The sequence below is a fragment of the Pygocentrus nattereri genome, chromosome 8 (genome assembly GCF_015220715.1).
Source record: "Pygocentrus nattereri isolate fPygNat1 chromosome 8, fPygNat1.pri, whole genome shotgun sequence".
In the NCBI taxonomy this organism is placed as follows: Eukaryota; Metazoa; Chordata; class Actinopteri; order Characiformes; family Serrasalmidae; genus Pygocentrus; species Pygocentrus nattereri.
Genome location: NC_051218.1, coordinates 11,805,298 through 11,826,506, shown reverse-complemented (window position 1 = coordinate 11,826,506; position 21,209 = coordinate 11,805,298). Strand labels below are relative to the sequence as shown.

General features: G+C 40.1%; 1 protein-coding gene across 6 annotated transcripts in view; it reads right to left on the bottom strand.

The window, feature by feature from the left end:
• The window catches only part of atp8a1 (ATPase phospholipid transporting 8A1), a 162,860-nt gene extending 142,394 nt beyond the window's left edge, over positions 1-20,466 (bottom strand). For 3 of the 6 annotated variants that reach the window (XM_017690149.2, XM_017690154.2, XM_017690148.2), the window contains exon 1: positions 20,144-20,466. In XM_017690149.2, coding sequence (XP_017545638.1) covers positions 20,144-20,192 — 49 coding nt within the window. In that variant the 5' untranslated portion in view covers positions 20,193-20,466. The remainder of the gene's footprint in view (positions 1-20,143) is intronic. The other 3 variants (XM_017690158.2, XM_017690156.2, XM_017690152.2) reach the window with 1 other exon arrangement.
• Between the last annotated feature and the right edge of the window lie 743 nt (positions 20,467-21,209).

Sequence of the window (21,209 nt, the reverse complement as noted above, 5' to 3'; positions counted from 1 at the left end):
GAGGTGTCACACAAACACATGTCCTCCAGCTGAGTCACTGTAGGCTGTCATTTTTAAGGCATCCATCAACCCATCCATCCATCTATCCATCCATCCTCTCAAAGACAATCACTGCAATAGTTTAATATACTGTTTCACTACATTAAAGGGGAATTCCATAAATTTTTACCAATTTCTGCATGATTCAGTTGTTGAGATGTAAACAATGTTATTTGGTTATAAGCAAACTTACTAACTCTGATTCTTTTATAGTGGAGATGAACCAGGAATTGTGAACTCTACCACAAAAAGAGTCATTTTATTTACTACCTAAACTGGTTAGCGAGCCTACACATCTGATTTTTTGTTGTAATGTATTTTGCCTTAGGACACCTTTCATACACCCACCATGAATGGATTACAAAAATATGTTTTAGGACAAAACTGCATCTCAATAGGATTATAAAACAACATCAGGGGCATCTGGTAACACATTCACAATCATTTTGTGTCAAAACTGTCAGTGAGGTTGCTTTTGGAGACAACATGATTTGGATGACTAGTTCACCACTACTGTGAACAGACTCTGACTTGCTAAGTTTCTATAGAACGCATGTGTCAAACAAGTCAGTCCCATAGCACAATCCTATATAACACACAAAAAGATTAATAGAATTTTCTATTAACATTAGCCCATTTCACCATGAGCTGCACTACAGTTCCCAGCATGCACTGCAACATAATGCGTTTCCTTCCACCTCCTCCTTAACAACAATCTATGGGACTTTTGGGGTTTAACAGTTATCTGCAGCTAGTGTAGTCTACTGTCTTAAATAATTTGTTTTTAATTTAAATGATTTGTTTAATCGTTAACGTATTCAGTGCCTATTTTTGCCTCTTTTTTGAGGTCATGGCAAAATGTTAAGTAAAAATAACAAACACAGCCTGAGATTTTTAATACGACCCTTTAGTGGTTGAGTTTGACACCCCTGCTGTAGAGCGAGGCATTTCACATCAAATCACTCTGAATGACATCATAATTTAATTATACATAAACCTTGAAAAATCAATGGAATTCCAGCTGACATCACACTCAGAACAGACTGTTTTCTTGTGTGCACAGAGGAGAATACAACAACAATAGAGAAGAATACAGAAGCATGAAACTACAGAAATATGTATAGTTTAACACTGATCTAAAGCACTACTGTGCACAGAAAATACTTGTAGGTGGCTCAGGCACTGTTCTGCATCAGTGCACACACACATACATAAGCTGCAGAGCAGTGAGAAGCTGATGCCTGTTTACTGCAGTAACACAGCCCCTTCACCTGCAAAAGGAAAAAAAATTATCTGGATCACTGAAGACAAATTGTCTCTTATCACCATTTACTCCAAACAAACCATTTACTCAAGTATTTCATAGTGGTATGCTTGTCCAGTTGAAATAAGCACATGTGAGAAGGACTCATACAGCAGGCTTTGCATCTACTGCAACTGAAGCTCATCTTCACACCAAAATAACAGAATGCCACAGTAAAGCCCAAGGCTCATTAAATCACCACAGCCATGCCCAATATCCTGATTGGTCTCCATAACAAAAGTGTCAGGAAGTATTGGTGACAGAAAGTAAGTCATATGCTGTGTTCTAAAATGGGACACAACAAATCATTGATATTGATTTGAAAGGCTTTACTCTAAGCCTCGGCCAGCCTCCAAACCTGAAACGGCACTGATCGATTGGGAGATCATTTTGCATGGCGCCACGTAAATGGCTCCAAAGACACTGAATGAAGCAGTAGGACTTTTTCCTGTATGAGCTCATGTGAATACAATGATAAATATAGGATTATAGGAGAAAATAAAGGAGATTACAATTAATAACACAAAAACTTACATGACTCCATTTCATCCCTTCTAACAGTATGACATTTCAAATGCATACAAAAAATATAATTTGAAATCATTTACGATTTGAAATCATGTATCATATCATTTACCACACTATAAATGAAGAGTTACAATGAGATATACTGAATAGGATTTTGCCAACACTCTTAAGTTTGTCCAACTTCACAACAGTTGCAGTGAAGTGGGCAAAGCATCATGAATGAGAACTGTAGTGCCTGAATTGAATAAGTTAAATTCATATCAGCCCCTCCACTCTACACACCACTCCAGCCTAGCTCGCTCCATCATCTATCAGGCTGTCCCTATGAGCAGAAAATGAGAGCAGAGAGGAAAAAAGAGAGAGACATGAATCATTAATCTAAGAGCAGTGATTCAGAATGTGCACAGTGACATGTGCAGAGGGCAAGAGCCTGAGGGGAGAGGCAGCCATCAGGCCCAAGAGCCTCCATTTAATTACACTTAAGGGATTATCAACTTAGGTTTAAAAAAAAAAAAAAAAAAAAAAAAAAAAAATTTTAAAAGCGCAAGCATATATGCACAATTACTAATGTGACGACTCCATTCTAAATTAAGAAGGATTTCCCTGTTAGGAGTGCTTCTCTCTCTCTCTCTCTCTCTCTCTCTCTCTCTCTCTCTCTCTCTCTCTCTCTCTCTCTCTCTCTCTCTCACACACACACGCACGCACGCACACACACGCACAGACACATGCACACACACACCATCATATACTTTGGGCCTTTCCCGGGTCACTGCACCACCAGACGAGCGGACAGGTTTGGCTACAGTTCGCTAAGTGTGAGTAGGAGTGCTCTGTTTTTTATTCATTTATTTACTTTTACCGAGAAGTAAGGATGATTTATGCTGGTATATATATATATATATATATATATATATATATATATATATATATAAATAAATACACACACACACACACACACACACACACACACACACATATAAATAAATACACACACACACACACACACACACACACACACACATATAAATAAATACACACACACACACACACACACACACACACACATACATATATATATATATATATATATATATATATATATATATATATATACACACACACATACTTACATATACATACATATATATACACACACACACACACACACACATATATGTGAAAAGTTGTTTGTTTGGACCCAAGAAATCAGGAAAAAAAATGTAGTAATTAGGCAAAGCTTTTCTGTGCTATAGCATCCCCTGAGTTTGTGCGCCTGAGTAGTGGGAGGGACTAATACCTATTGACTAAGTTTTGTGTCTCTAGGACTTACGGTTTGGTCTGTGCGTTCCGTTTCAGGACAGAAAAATAATACGAAAAATCTTTACAATTCCAGTAGGGTTCAATGATCTATTGATCTATTTCCCTCCTTCCCTACTACACCGTGTGTGTATGAAACAGAGAGAGAGGGAGAGAGAGAGAGAGAGAGAGAGAGAGAGAGAGAGAGAGAGAGAGAGAGAGAGACACTCACATTACCAAATTTATTTATATACAAGAAACTGGAGAAGATGCTCCACTATACCCTACATATTAATTTTATTAGTGGTTACTACATAACATTAGTTGCTAAATTTATAAAATCAGCCTTATATAAAATTATATCATTGGGAACAGATGTGTACATTAAAAAATATTAGCTAGTCCATATAGGTGCATCCCATAATTGATAATTATCCATTTGTCACTTTATCTAAATAATCCTTTTATCATACGTGTATATGAATAATTTTGTGTTGGGCAGCATTTTGGTGGGAAACGTACATTTGAGAAGATGACACTGATTTCCAAACAACAGCTCCAGTATTCACAAATTACTGATTTGTAAAGCACTCCTGCACAATTACTGCCTTGTTTATGTAACTGTAATAGTGGCACTTCCCTCTGTGGTGTTCTGTGGGATTAAACTGGAAGTAGAGGAAGTACCATTCTAAAATGGGAAAGACATTTGGCATGTGTTATGGTCAAGCAAAATAAATAAATAAACAAATAAAGTAATCAACAAAACATAGTGTCACTAGAGTCCACAAGAGGAAGCCAGGCAGGGAATGCCCCAGTTACTCGGTTACACCCTCCCCTCTGCCTTGGCTAAACGTAGTATTGGGGAAATGGAGTGGAAGATCCACCCCTAAACGCCAACCATCGGCCCCAACAACAAGCTCACACACTCTAGTGCTGACCTAAGTCATGCAAAAACCACAAATTACTGAACAGTTTGTTCACTAAGACAATTACTAAATTACTTGACAATTACTTACCCTCAAATCCCATTTTCACTCTCTTTTTCTCACTTTCATTTTCTCTCTTTTTCACACTCTCACTCTCCTCCCTCACTCTCTCACTCCCAAAGCTAAATATAGCCCTACCCCCAGCAGTGTTATGATCATCATGTTGCAGCAGGCCACCATGCACTCCATGCTCAGGCCAACCCAGCCCACTTACGCAATGGCCCAGCCAGATGACGGGGGACGATGAGAGGCTTACAAGATTCCCTGTGGCTCAGGGCTCAGGGGAAAATTCCAACAATCAGGACTTAGAGGTATCCCAGCTAAAGCTGGGCTCCTTCTGATAAAATTCACCTGCTAAGATACTAGCAACACTAGCAATTCTAAGAACCGGCTTAGTCAGCAAGTGAAACTAAAGTAAACTTAAACAAGGGTAACATTTAAGAATTGAATTGATCTGCCCATGCTCCACCCACAAATCAAAAGTGTCTAAAGTTGGCAAGTTTTACAGAATAGTCGCAAAGGTGAGAGTAACCTAATGAGAAACCGTAGCAATCTTGGATTGCTGGACATAACATTGAGTTTCCAGTATAAAATGCTAACTACCAAGCTAAACCACCAAACTCCAGTTTGACACAAGGAGGTGGTTATAAATGTTATGCCTCATCAGTGTATGTTGTTGAAGCCTAACTAATCTAAACTAATGAAAATGACTAAGATTTGTCACCATGTTAACATCAGACCTTACAGAAAAAAGAATATTAGATTCAGATTCTATGCTAATATTCTAATATTCTGTCCTAGTATTTTAATTTTCTAATCTTTCACACTGGTATATGTCAGGGATATAGGTATTTTTGACAAAAATGTATAGCTTATTAGAATTGGGGTGTATATTAGGTCTAACAAATGAAGGAGAAACGTCTTTTAGCTTTGTACACAGTAAGCAGCAGGCTGGAGTAGCAGTAATTGGAGTTGTCTGGGCTGGGATGTGTGGGTGGGGGTTGCTGAGTTCAGACCTCACCTGAACCTGAGCACGGACAGCTGGCAAGCCAGATCACCCAGCAGGGCCTGGAGGTCATGACAAGGGAAGCAGAGTCCTTCTAACCTTGACTTTTTAATTGGCAGTGGACTTAAAAAGTTGCAGCACAAAATCTGGTATATTTTGCATTATAGACAATGTGTAAAAAGTGTCTTATAAAGTCTAGATATAGAAGTTAGAGTAGACAGCACAGACATTTAGGGAAACTGCACAATGGTAGTTTTAATGGGTTGTTTTCAGTGTCGCGTCTAACGTATTTGGAATTGTAAAAATGTTACATTAAGATGACACAAACACAGCTACATTAGCATTGTATCATCATCTTTAACACATCCAGTCCATTAATGAAGGAAAGTCAGGTGCATCAGTAGCTCTTCCATCTAATCCCAGGCTCCCTGCCACATTAGGGAGGAGAACTTTCATAAGTAATTGGTGCACAGGGAGTGCAGTGGAAGGGGACATAATCTCTGAGAGAGGAGACTGTGATTGATTATGTGTCTTTGTACTACACACCCTCCTGAGAGCTAACTGCAGGACTGAGACAGCCAAATGAAGGGGAGAGCTACGACGTCACAGAGAGGACTCCAGAACCTTCACAATACTTTAACAGAATCTTTAGTTACACCAGAATTAATTAAGAGCCTCGGTGCTTACTGTTTTGTGAACTTCATAAATTTTTCTAGTATTTTATTTTCTTTCCCACATATGATGTTGGTGTGGGTACCAAAACAAAATGACAATTTCCAACCTCTCTTCATCCCATATAATTAAACAGGTTGTTTCTCCTGACTGTGTTTGCAAGACTGAGATACGTAAATAATTGAAACAACACTGATCAGGTATAACATTATGACCACCTCCTTGTTTCTACATTCATTGTCCATTTTATCAGCTTCACTTACTATGCGGGTGTACTTTGTAGTTCTACAATTAGTAGCAGTGTTGCTGGAGTTTTTAAACACAGTGTCACTGCTGGGCTGAAAATTGTCCACCAAACAAAAATATCCAGCCAACAGCGTCCTGTGGGCAATGTCCTGTGACCACTGATGAAGGGCTAGAGGATGACCAACACAAACTGTGCAGCAGAAGATGAGCTATCGTCTCTGACTTTACATCTATAAGTTAGACTGACAATATAGGACTGTTTAATAGAGTGGACAGTGAGTGGACACAGTGTTTAAAAACTCTAGCATCATTGCTGTGTCTGATCCACTCGTACCAGCACAACTCACACACTCTAATACACCACAACAACATCAGTGTCACTGCAGTACTGAGAATGATTCACCACCCAAATAGTACCTGCTGATGGTCCATGGGGGTGAAAAACAGGGTAAAAGGAGGCCAATAAAGTATGCAGAGGAAGAGATGAACTGTATTATCATGTACACAACACTTGGGTGCTTGGTTGCTTCTTCATATATGGACAAGCTCCAAGTTACCATTTGATGTCAACTGATTTCATTAACACGGAGAAATGCAGGGCATTCAAATACTCAGGTTAGGTGCCATGCACCTGCAGGTCAATAGAAAGCATAATACATTTGTTTACCAGCTAGAATTAATCTCCTCTAAGGGCAGAATAATTGACAGGCAGAGACAATCTAAGCCTCTTCTCCATTATAAACATGATTTAACAGAAACAATATTCAGCGGCTTGTCATTTAAACCTTTGCTTGAACCCAGACCAGACTTTTCCATCTATCAAAATAGCCCGTGCCTAAACTTCCTTAGAGGGGTTTTGAGTGGATTCCACTGTATGTATCAATTTCACACGACTGCATATGTCTCTGGAGGCTGGCCTTAGACAAAGGGCTCAGCGATTGACACATTTCCTAGTGTGAGCTGCTTTTAACACACCCTCCACGAATCCACCCACCCTGTGCCCTGCCCTTAGACACCCCACTCCACACCCATGGACTCACTGTCTCGTTCACTGCTAATTTCTTTAGCCAAAAACTTACCTTAGCTGGCCACATGAGAGAACCAGAACAAGATATAGTCCCCACACTCGCTAAGCAATAACTATTTTCTTTAAGTCTTTTCTCTATCCTTCGCCCTCTCTCTTTATTTCTCTTCTCACATCTCTCTTGACATCTTTGGTTTGGTTTATATTGCCCGCACGCTCCCTCAATCTACTATCAACGACCCTCACAGCCAGGGAGCCCTGAAACTTCCTGGAGGGGAAAGAGGAAACGAGAGAATTATAACACATGGCTCTCACAGACAGACACAGACAAAGAAAGAGAAATGAGTGTTGAACAGTGCAATTGAAATAAACAAGGCAACAAAATGAAAATAAGATAAAACATGGTGAGGGTGGGGGGGGAAGAAAGGGACAGAGAGACAAAAGACGGAAAAAGAAAGAAAAAGAAAGGGAGAGAGCAGGAGAAAGAGAGAGAGAAAAGAAGGATGGGGCAAAAAAGGATCAAGGAAAAAAGGGCGATAGAGGGAGAGAAAAATAAAGGAGAAAGAGAGAGATGGACAGTCACTAGAGGGGAAGCCTCTGGAGGCGGGCTCAGAGGTGGCGCTCTGTAGCAAAGCTGGATACGGGCCAGATGTCAGGATTATTGCTTGTGTCAGCCAACAGACAGAACAATAGCACGCAGGGCACAGAGTCCAGAGGGGTGCCCAGTGGAAGTGGAGAGGCCCATCCTGGCACACTCACACACTCGCGCACACATACGCACTCGCGCGCACATATGCTTAAATATGGCATTCTCTGATGTTTATGGGATTTCTGTTCATGAGGTTTGTTTTCTAAATACCCTGCATACTAGTGCCGATGACAAAGACAAGGAAATGAATGTGTAATGCATGTGAGAACTTAATTAACGATTTCAGTTGGAGAGGGTACTGCGTATTGCGTGACCCAGTGCAAGTTGAAGTGCTTATGGGCTTCTTCATGTCCTCGTAAAATGACCAGATCAACTTTATAATGTTCCCATTTGCCTAAAAGCCAGCTAATGTCAGAGGTCTACCGTCCAGCTAAAGAAATCCTAACAAATTAACTTTTAATTTCCAAAGCAAGATTCAGGCCTAGCAAACTGCTTAGGCCCTGGGGTGGAACGGCTAACTAACAATGGAGGAAGAACATAAAAATCCAGTATATCTACAAGGCAGAAAAGATGTAAAAGTAATCAGTCAACCACAGATCAGAGTATGAATCATAAGGTAATTCTGTCTATCAAATTAGAAACATTCTAAAAATTAAGCAATTCATTTGCATTTTTACACTCATAGCAGTAATAGAAAAACTGAGGGGAAAAAGACGAAGCAAGCAACAGCTACCAACTTAAGCATCAACAAGATAAAGGCCTACAAATGCTATCCCAATTATTATATTTATTGTAAATTAACTACATAGTGCTACACAACTATTCTGAATGAACCAAGAGAAACACTAGTTCATAAAGATGCTTTTACACTGTTTAATTTGGTCCACAAGGCCAACCACCCCCATGCCATTTATGAATGGCTTGCTTTTGTCTTTAGGGTAAAGTGGAGGTGGAGTTAAAAGATTACAGCCTTGCGGGTGTCAATGGCAGGAAGATTAAGTGGTTGACGTGGCAGAACGACAGGAACAACAGTGCTCTCACTAAGACACTACCATACATGACATGGCCTGACACCCTAATCGCTCAGTGAGTAAAAAAAGACATTATAGCGGGTCAGTCAGCTGACAGGTTCAGAAGAAACAAATAATGGTCATGCATGATTCTACCTTTTAAACATATGCTTTATAACCTTTTACAGGAAACAGTAAGACAAAGAGTGAAGCAAAGTTCATTTCCTGTAACCGTAGGCCTCACCACTCCCCTTTGGAATAACTCATTGTGCAATTGTGTACGCATTGTGTAAGTCTTAGGCTTCAAGGGTCTTCAGGAGTCAGATGTGGTAAAAGGGCTTATACCTGGTTGTACACCAAGTCAGCCATGACTTTAAGACAACCAACTGGTAAGACACATACGTAGCAGGGAATTAATGTCAAAATCTACACTGCTTCTTCAATTTCAAGGGAAATCCAGACTGATATGTTATTCCATACATTTTTTTCTTATCTGTGAACAATTTTCTTCAAAACACACATTTGTTGATGGCATCTGTTATGATGGCATCTGTTGATGACTACCTGAAAACTGCAAACCAGACACGTCATATGTTATATGTTCCCACCTGTTTTACCAGACCTGTAGCGCAGTGATTGTCAGTTTGTGTTTGTTTCAAGGGCTTTCTGCCTTCTTCAGTTCAACTTCAAAGTAATCGTTTCATTTCAAATCTGATGTACCAGAGGACAGAGGCTCCTTACTTACAGGCTATATGCACTGCAGCGATGCCATTCTGAAATGATGCAGCATCTAAGGATTCAGCTATAGTAACTGCTCAGCAGAAACCTCACTCCAGCCAAACAAGGCACTCAGACAATTATCTCAGCAGAGCCTTTTTACCCTAGCATCATGGATCTGCATAGTAGAAGGGACATGGGAAATGAAAACAGGCTTGAGAAAGAAAGAGAAAGAAAGAAAGAGAGAGAAAGAGAAAACTGAGCTAGCCTTCACTTTGACAGCTGTGCGGTACAACAGAGAGACAATATGAGACACAGCAAGAAAATATGAGACAAAAAAAAGGAAGAAAAAAGAAAGGTAGAAAAAGACACAAGGGAAATAGAAAATAGTAGCACATGAAGTGTGAGGTAATGGAGGTAAGAGGTAGAGAGAGAGAAAGAAAAGACAAATACCAAAAAAAGGTAATGATGTAGAAGAACAGAGTAAGTTAAGGAAGGGAAACAATGAAACAAAAAAAAAAAAGAAAAAGAGGCAGAGAGAGATGCAGCAAAAAGAAAGCAGCCAATTCGTCTGATGCTTATGGTTTCAGGCTTCTTTGAACAGCAGCAGGGTATTGAAATCAGTGCTTTCTATCACACCTGTTCATGCAGCTTTCCAGAAGCCTGGGAAACAAGGCTGCCATATGAAAAATATGCCTACAACAGCTGCATTTAATGGCCCTTCCAATACGAGCCCACAATACCCACCATTACTGTCATCTGATAGCTGGGATCGTGCAGAACTGCAGACTGGTAATACAATACCTCTTTAAATGTCACACAAGCCCACCACAGCCGCCTGAGATTAAAAGGTGCAATCAGGAGACCTGGGGTAGAAGCTCAGGGGCTCCGAACACACTGAAGCACTGAGCCAAAGCGGATGAGAAGAGGGTGAGTGGGCTCAAGAGCATGTCAATAGTGCAGTGCAAAAAGAGGCATGCGGTCCCCACAGAGCCACCGGCGGACGAGCCATTCAATTAGAACAGAAGGTTAAAACACTGCTGCAGGGCTGAAGCTATTGATCTCTAAATGCACAGCTCAGAGGAACCGAACACAGAAAATGATAACTTAAAGGTTCTGTAGAAACACAGAAAAGACAAAAAACACTATTTAACTGATCATTCATTTTTATGGCTGATTTCTTTGCAGCCAAATTAATTGACTCTCTTATTTTTGGTCATTTCATATCAGTCCATGTATTTTTGAAATCAGACAATAATGACCATAACATTGCTCATTTTCCTTTTACCCAAAGCTCTTACTTAAGCTAAAGGAATACACTGATTAAAAAACACAGATAAATAAATACACTAATAAAACAGGTTGGCACATATATGCAAATACAGCATTCAAAAAAAGTAATTGAATCGTCATTAAATTTCATAAAAGTTGGCCAGAATAACAATTAATAGGACAACAGTGAGCACTGGACAATTCCAATCCTGATTGATTCCTTTTAAGTACTTCTAGTTGCAAGTTGTAAAAAGTGGCATGTAGATAAGTGACTATGAGAGGTTATGGTCATCTACAAGGCCAGAAAATGTCTAATTCTTCTATGTAGTCTGCATAGCCAAGTCATGGATCCAATCATGAGCAATGACAAGAAGCACAGTAACTTACTGGGGAGATTTTGTGAGGTAGCATTCTTATGAACATACTCTTAAAACAGACAGCTTCTGAATAGTGGTTATGTATTATATTAATCCATTGTTTTGTCATGGTTTCCTCTACGGCTGCAAAAAAATATCTGACAAAATTAGAAAAAGTGGTAACACTACTTAACACTACAGACCTACATTCAAACTTACTGCTCCTGTCAGAGAGTCGGTGGTGTGCTTGGCCCTCCTGCTGGGAGACCAAAAAGCTAATCTGTCTTGAACAGCTCTGCCAAGTTTGTGTGCGTTTTCACATGTATAGCAAGAGTCTTTGGTATCTCACCATGAGCCCACTCCTAAGATTAATCACGCTTCCATGTGCATCATTCATTTATGCTGTATTAATATTTTAGCAAGCATAAGCCTAATCTGTATTCATGAGGTCCTTTAAGAATATCCTGCCTTCTACTGGGCCAGTGGTGGTTGAAGGAATGAAAGCTACAAAAGCTCACCAAGAAAAGCCCGTTGGTGCTGTGTGATTCATGGCTTTGCTACGTTTTATAGGCTGCTCTGAAACATCCTGGGATACTGAAGCACTCCACTATGAGAGGAGGGGGGGAGTGAGGGTAGATCTGGATGGGCTGCCAGATGAAAGAATACTGAGGGATTAAGAAGGCGATCAGTAGTGTGAGGGAGACAGAGAGAGGGAGAAAGAGAGGGGGGGTCAAACAGAGCTGGGTCTTTCATGTTTCATGAATGATGGAGCAGATCACCTGCAGCACGTGTTCAATCTGTTCAAAAATGAGCCAGGGAAGACCAGTGTGCACACACATTCACAAAATAATCTCTCATTCAGTTTTTTCCTGGATTCAGCTCTTTTAATCACAGATCTCAGTTAAATCAGCAGACCAACTGTCAGCTGAAAAATCAATGAAAAAAACAATCCAATTAAAAAAAAAAAAAAAAGATTGCATTAACTTTACCAGATAATTTTGTGAGCACCTATATACAGCAAATGATGCTGGGACTTGGCTCATTATGACACACTACAACTGGGGCTGAATATTGCATGTGGTATTCAAGTAGAACTTCTATATAATGTATATTTTAACTTAAAGCTGCCCTTCGTAAAATTTGGGGATTTAGGCCTCTCTGGTGGAAAAGTGTAACTGCACACAACATGCACAAAAACATTTTGTCACATCGGTTGTGTTTCAAACCTCTTCCTCAAGTGAATGAATCTGATGACTGCAAGTGGATTAAAAGCTTATTCATAGAGAACTCAAAATCAATGTTTTCTGACAATGTACAGACAATTATCAATATTTTCCTGTGGCACTACAAATGCAGGAAAATGAATAAAATGCAGATGTTTTAGCACAGTATCACTGTGCATCCCTAGTTTGCTGTCCTGTATTTATCTTAACACAGGCAAACAAACACACACACACACACACACACACACACACACACACACACACACACACACACAGATATTGATAGACTAATTAAGGAACAAAATAATCTGCTATGCACTGGCTGAGCATAACACCACCTTTCACTGTAGTCCATTAACATAACACTGGCCTGGCCACAGGACCTGAACAAACAACAGCACTTCTATCTAAGTAGGAAACAACTGTTAGTCAGAGATTAGTATCTGTGTCAAAGAGCTATGAATTAATGGTGTAACCCTGGGTGTAGTCTAGTGAGCATAGCGACTCATAGATAAGTACGGTAGAAAGTACACTAAAAGGCTGTTTTAATGAAGTTAAATAGGCCTGGAGTGCTCAGCTGAATAAATGTATCAACAACAAACAAAACGTATCAAAAACAAAAAATTACAGCAAATAAAGATTAAATATAGTTTTCAAGTTTTGTATTCTTAAATCCAGGAGTAGCAACTTAATTTTAGTCAGAAATTTAAGAATTCTTTCTATTTACTCTCAGACAGTGAAACACAAACCAGTCAACTGTGGTTAAAAAAAAAAAGCAAACACAGGCTTTCTGTGCTAAGCTCTGCTGTGAACTAAAGGTGTGAGCAAACACATGAATAACATCTTCACAAAACCTGGCACACCTTGCAACCTCACTCACTTGCTCAGACAACTGTAGAAAAGACACTGATGTCTGCAATACAAAAAAACTGAAAGAAGTCATATCTAATTATAGACTGGCCTTAAAGTGATCAATCTGGACGTCTTTTTATATAAACAAGCTATCGGGTTAAAATGAATTCAGTGCTAAACACAAAATGTTAAATCGCCCTAAACAGCATCTTACCTTTAGGCTCCAGCAACATACAAGTAAACAAAACCTTTTGTGTAAAATCAAGAAAGCAAAGTCCACAGAGGCGAATCTACTGCAAACCTAAATAATACCACAAACAGGGAAATCAAGCTTTCGCATACAGGCAACAGGCCATAATCCACACAGATTAAGATTAAAATGTAGCGCCATTTGTACTGCTACAAATAAAAAACCCTCCATTGCTCAGATTAGTCAGTGACAGAAATGAAAGCAACACAAAACACACCAACACATAATACACATTAACACTCAATAATCTAACTTCAGCACTGCAGCTGCCCTGCAGTTAGTCTGCAGCTCAGCATGTGACATGCTCAGGTGGGAAGAGAGAGAGAGAGAGAACTGAACTAGCCTTCACCTTGATAGCTCTGCAGTAACACCATCCCATCACTTGTCCTAATAATGAAGTAACAGTAATCAGCCAATGGGAAACATATAATAAACAAGCACTAACCATAGTCTCAGCCTCAAACGCTCTGTATATATGTGGTATTACATATTTTTTGCACAACAAACCGCATTTTGTCAGTTGCAACCTGAGTGACTATCCTCACAGCCTTGTGAACACACTTCCATGCAGATAGCTGCTGCTCTGTGCCTCATGACTGAGCCTCTCACAGCGACATAGTTGCTGGATTGAAGAAAAAAAATGTGTGACATTCACAACATTACATTTTTAAAAGCTTTTCAAAAGTTTTCTTTGAAGGGCATCGTTGCTTTGAAGCAAGATATCCTTGTAAGCTTGATGATGCATTTGTTTCCTATTTATTTGCAAAAAAATGAATAATTACCCCTACACGTCATGCTAAAACAACGGCATGGCAAATTGCCTTTCCTATCAAAGTGAGTGGCCATATTAAGCCACAAGATGCACCAGACACTGGTTGTGACTTGGAAGACTACTAACACCAACCCCTTAAAAAGACCAGATTTTAAAAACGCTGCACAGCAAAAAACATGCATAAGTGTGTAAATAAGGCTTCCTTTCTCACTGTCAGAGAGATTTATCAGCCTCATGCAAACTGCCAACAAATCACTGCTGATTCATTAAAAAGGTGCACTGTCATCCTTTTTTTAATCAAGAAATCAAGTGCTTAATCATGACTGGTCTAGAAGTAAGTCTATGTGGAGTTATTCCAACCATCCACAATGCAACACTGTTGGTCAGTTCCCCTTTTCGTTTGACAGGTTTCAGTTTCCATAAACACCAGCATCAATATAGTCTCGGCCATGATCTTGCAACACGAACATGCGTTTTGGCTCTACAACTAAGGTGTTCTCTGCACACTTCTAAAGGCTTATTTGGGTATGCTTGGTTTGTTTTAACCCTAATGTGTAGCATCAACATGGATCAAGAGCCTACGGCCATTTCCTGACCTTTCTGTCAGAAGAGACACTTAAACCTGCTGTGTTAGGAGGGTAAAAGAGAGCTACTTTGCACCTTAGCAAATACTGTAAAGTATGCAACTGTGGTTATGGGAAGCATTGCAACGCATTGCATCAACTATGTGGATAAGTGGTCTAGCTTGCTATGGGAACAAAGTGGTTTGTTGGCATAGGGATGTGAGAGAGCATTACAAAATACAATGCTTTAATCATAGAGCCAAAAATAGTCACGTCAATCACAAAGATTCACACCTGAAAGGATCACAATGAGAGTGATTCTGATGTGAATCTGATACCAGTATTCACTAGAACTACCAACATAGTAACAATAACAACAAACCTACATAAATTACATAGCCACTTCTTATATTGTGCATTTAGCATAGAACATTGTCTGTTGTAATTCCACAATTCCACACTGTATTTACACATATTTTAACTACACAATTAAATTTTGTATACTGTACTGCATAAATTGTATATTGTACCTGATTCCATACTGTATACTGTATAATTAAATTCAATCAATACATCTATAAGTCAGAGAGTGCATATACACTGTCCATTTAGAGTATTTAGAGATTTCTGCATAATGTCACTGTATAGCCCCACACTGAATACTGTTTATTACATATTGTGTATTTTTTATATTATTATAATATAGTATATTGTAATTACTGTTGTATAATTTCATTGTGTCCTTACTATTACTAGTTATATATGCCATGTGTGTGCCTGTGTGAGCAAGAGAGATCAGGATGAAATGCTGGTCTGTCAGTGGTGGGCAGGTTGAGAGTGCCCAGGTTGGGGGGGGGGTGCAGGAGGTATTCTAGGCTCCGGCCTGGGGATTTAACGCCACTCAGCTTTTGTGCTGCAATCGCATCAGCTAGACACAGAGCTAACAGCCACATCTGCCAGCAGGAACCAACCTGTTGGGCTTCTCACACAGTCACACAGTCACACCAGTACACAACCTATTCCCACATTAAAGTAGGGGCTGAAGAGAATTGAGCATTCCTTCCCACCTACAGTGACCATCTCTGAATAAGGGCTCCATTGAAAAGAGATTCACTTAATCCGTAATGTGATAATGAAAGAAATGTTTGGTATTTTAGCTTGTGCTGCATCACAGTGGTTGCTTGAATCAGTAGAACAGTGATACATCTGACTTACAGCTGAATATTTAACTTCACAATGACAAAGAAAAAAAAACTGCATCTTTGGACCAACATCATCAAAAGCTGTACTGTCTCATGCACTGTAATGATCAGCGTTTAACAAAGCAGACAGATGCACAAAACTGCATGTGATGACATACTGTTGTTTGTAATACACTGTGTGTGGAAAATTCAATATGCTGCAACAAACCCCAGCATTAAAGTGCTGCTTTAGCTTCTGTTCTGCCTTTGACATCACTATGAATTGAAGTACATAATATTAGCTAACATATACATGCCTCACCAATAACCAAATTCCTTATCGTGAGGTTGGATGAGCTTTACAGAACAAAAACACCAAGTTGTTGTAGCTAACGTGAATGCATCAATATGGTATTTCTGGTGTATGCCCATTAGCTACAACAGCAAGACATTTAAGACATATTTTTCAGACATGTACATACATATCTGCTGATGCAGATTCTAATATTCTAATAAACATTTATAAAACATAAAAATGTGCACTAGATCTACTTGGACTAGCATTACAGAAAAATGCAACATTTATTTGTTGAGGGTTACAAATACAGTAAAAATAAATAAAATGTGGACAACAGCCCCATGCTGCCTAAACACTGTGCTCTTCCAGAGTACAATAAATACATAACGAAATATCAGTTTCAAATACTGGACGAATCTAAACATCTGTCAGATCAAAACAACGCAGGCTGGAAGTTACAATGAATTTAACACCATGCAAACATTCACTACACTCTATCCTAAAATCGATCTATTACACTTCAGAATTGTTACAAAATTTAACTGTGCACTACAAAGACACATTAGTTTGAATACATTTTTTACCAACATCCTTTAAAGTAAAATAACTACCATTCTGAAAGAGTTTGTGGGTGGAACATGGATAGGTTAATTCATACATGTTAGCCATATGATCTGTGGTCTGATACAGGTATTTGCTAAAGTGCAGCTACAGTACACCAGAGGACAAGGGCAAACAGCAGTGAGCTCAGCTCTCACTGGTCTCACCGGCTACACGCTCGATCAACGCGTCATAAAAAACAGCCACAGCGACCACAGATCATGATCAGTTTTTGCACCTGCCAAGACTTCTTTCACGTCTGCATGGTGTCTGTCTGCTATCTGTTTGTCACCTGAGCAATGAAGACACTTACATTGTCTTACATGGCTCAAGCTCCAATGCAGACACAAAGAAACTGTTCAGTCTCAAACATCCATGTATGTTATATTGCCTGCTGCCTTTTAGCAGAGATGTGTGGACGGGGGGGGGAAGCAGACAGTCACGACTACAGTTCAAATCGAGGCCGAGCTGACCATAAAACGCCAGCTCGTGATGCTATTTTGTGAAAGCGCTTGGGCGGCTCACAAAAACCCAATCTCCCTGCAGTCTCTGCCAGCCCGGCCTTTCTGTCATCATCGCCTTCGGTGTGGGCAACTCATCGGATGCCAATCTCTGATCTCCTCCACCTGCACCCACACCACCTCCTCTCACTCACTCCCTCCCTCACACACATACACACCCACACCCAGTCAAACCAATAATGCTGCTTTGGCAAGTCTCCCAGTTTGTCCTACTAAAATTCTGCACTCATGTTTCCAGAGCAGAGAGGCACGTGCAGCGGTAGACATTCATTTAATTTCCCTTGCAGCACAACTTGGACCAGTAATCCACTTATTGTATTAACTCATATAGGAATGTGAACAAGCATGAAGACCCACCCCCTGTATTACTTCAAGTTACTTTCCAGTATTACTTCAGCATTACCACAGGACTGTTAAAAATGCATGATGCCATAGTAATGAGAAATGGGAGAATAGATTAAAAAAATGAACACTGATAATAAAGGTATAACAGAAGACATAACAAAAACATCACAGTACTTAAAAAATTACTTTTTGAAACAATATTACCACACTATATTTAGTACTTTTGAGGTTTATGAACAAGTAAAAAAAAATGCAAGAACAAAACAGTACTGCGACTTTTTAAAAAGGCTATAAACAACTGAGTATAGTGGTTCTTATTAATTAAATGTATTAAAAGATAGTAAAAACTGATCTTTCTTATGGTGTCTGCAGTTGTTCTAGAAGTACTGGCGATACCCACCACATAGTAAGAAAAGCACAATGTGACAATTTATGATGTTGATAACAATATAACATCACATTGTCCACCCCTATTCAGAATTACAAGAACATCTGATTAAGGAAGTGAAAAATAATGCTAACTTTTGAGTAAATAGCTGCAGCAGCGAGCCCAGTGTTTGACCCAGGTCCCTGCACATGGTAGTGTACAGGGTGACTGAGGAAAAGGAAGAGGAAAGCGCTGTGTCTGTTTGGGGTCTGACTGGCTGAGCTGGTCTGGAAGATGGAAGCTTGCCAGGGTCCTGCCCTCTTACAAGCAGACCCAGCCTGATGCACTGCAGTGATTAAACCTCACACAGCAGGCCAATGCATAGGGAAACTCCACAAAACAGCTCAAGCAACACTAAATAATACAGCTAAAAACATCTCTCTCACAGGACAGAGTAGGTCACAGGCTTGATCAGACACTTAGGGCTTTATCGATTGCAACATGCTTAGAAATGCTTGCACAGACAAATTGGATACTTTTCCAAAAAGGTAAGGGAGGGAGCGGAGGATAGGGCCAGCTCCAGTACCAGAGCCAAGAGGAAAACGGAGAGCTTACTCTTTGAAGCGGGAAAGCTGAAAAATTGGGATAATGGAGAAACTTGCTGCATTATTGATGGTTTTAATCGCACAAGAACAGCAGCAGTCAACATTCCCCTGAAACGATGCTTTGTTGAATTATTTAGAGGTCCACGAATGGAGTCTCATTCGGTTTCCAGCACAAATCCAGAAAGCAAATGCATTAGGTGACAAATTGAGCTTCACATGCTAAATGAAACAATCATACATCATTTCTGTTTATAATCTTTAAATTACAATCAATTTCCACAAAGCTGATGTGCTGAATTACGGTTCGTGGTCAAACAATAAACTACACACTGCTTATGTCTGTGGTACAAAGTACAAAGAACAAAGAATGCCATGCTCAACAATAAACTTTACAGAAAAATCTTGCTATTCGTTTTTGTATTAGGCCCTTCATGGAGTGGGCAGTGCAGTCATTATGGCCATGCCAGTTCAAGTGAAGTGCAGACAAACAGTGGCAGTTATCTGACCAGATCAATACAAATCCAACCATCTGCAACTTGCCCAAGGCTGCCATTTAACTTTCAGCCCCACATCTCCCTTCTACATCCATTAGTGAGCTCATCAAGCATATGTCTTCGCCATGCATTTAAACAGAAGCGAGGAAATGAAAAGGATAAGTCCTCGCCATCCATAAATGGAACAGATGCAAATGATCGTAAGCAACCTGTGGAGCTCTCTTCATGAGGCTGAATACATTATCCTCTTCACTTATGGCACAAATATAGATACTCACGATACTCACAAGTAACTAATTTTGCCCAAATGATTTCAGAAGAAACAAGGCCCCACTGAGTGATAATAAAGACTCATTCTTTCCTGACTACCTGTGCACATGCCTAGTGAGGGGCATGCAGTGGTCAGTGATATTTCACTGAGGCTTTTGGTAGTAGTTTATCCACAACTTTAGAGAAACCAGACGCTCACATTAGTGTATACTTCTCTGCAGCATTACTTCCACTAAAACACACCCTGAAGTCATCTACAGAATAGCACAAAGCGAGAACCGGCCTGTAATGGCACCACACTGCGCAAATAATAACAACAAATGTGACAAGTTGAGTCAGAATAATATTAAAATATGACGATTACTTTTTCTTTTATCTTAGCCTTACAGTAAAAGCCCATCTATGCTAATGTGGCACTATAATATGTGCTGCTATCTGCTCTGGGATCAGCGCCCTGCCAGTTAAGCAGCTGTTGTATCTCCTAAGCTGTCACACACAGGACCGTTACAGTACAGAACAGCTAAGCTTATCAACATCAACAACTTGGCTAGCAAGCAGCCAGCACGCTGCCCCGCTAGCTCACGTCTCTCAACAGTTTGTCGACCACAAGAAAAATGTCACACACGGCTCCTACTAAGACTTGTCTATATACTCGGGTTTGAGGGGAAATTTAAAAGGAAGTTGGTAGGCTTTCTTACCTTCGGCGCGGGACCGTAGGTCTGACATAGTTCTCTGAACAGGCGGCATCTTGGCTCAGTTTGAACTAAGCCGAGTAACGGCACCTGTCAACTGTAGCTTTCTCCGCCTCTCTGTCTCTCCTGTCTAGGAATTTCAGCGCGGGTCGTCGTCAGCCGACGGTCTGGCAACCGCTTATTTTTGACAGCTTTTCATTGTCTGTGAACGAACAACATTAGTCCGCTTCGACTTGCCGTTGTGCCTGCGTCTGTTTACGGCCGAAAAAACGGTCGCACACATGCAAGAACCGATAAAGAGCTTGAAAAGGAACAGTGGGAAACCAGTGCCGCCTCACAAGTTGGAGCGTACCATTTTGAGCTCCGAAGAGGGGGGGGGTTTGCTCAACACGGTGAGGGACGACTCACCATTTCGACGGTGTAACTTACTCATCTATGAATAGAATGGAATTTGAAGAGCTAATTCATTATCGACACGGATCTGTATAGGTTTACTGAATTGCTGGAAAACAAAAAGTCAACTGTAGAAGGGGCTCCCCCCGGCATGCACCATGTGTAGATGGCTCTAGTGGAGATTCCCCGCTGCAGTTACTCATTGTTTCGAGAGGGGGATTGCAGAGGGACGGTGACAGCAGCAGCAGCAGCAACAGCAGCAGCACAGCACACTGCTTCTTTATTTCTTTATCCCAACGCCTGCAGCCATCACGACTATGCCGCTCCCTTCTTTAAACTTCTCAACAAATAATGAGTAGACAGTCTCACAAATTTTCATACAGTCTGCAGCTCAACAGTTTGTACAATAAGCCATGTATGTCTATTGTCAATTTGCACTCACTAGCACAATATTGATTAAGCAATTCAACTTGTAGAACAGCCTGAATAAATTTGTATGTTTTGTCCATTGACTCAAAAGAACATATACATTCAAATATGGTTACACATGGTGATGTATTCAGTTTAATGTTTTACTGTTTTAGCTATTTTTTGTTTGATGCTGCTATATTGTAGTTGTTTTATAGGAGTGGCAAACATAATGTCATAATGTAATGTGTGATGGTTATATCTCAAATGT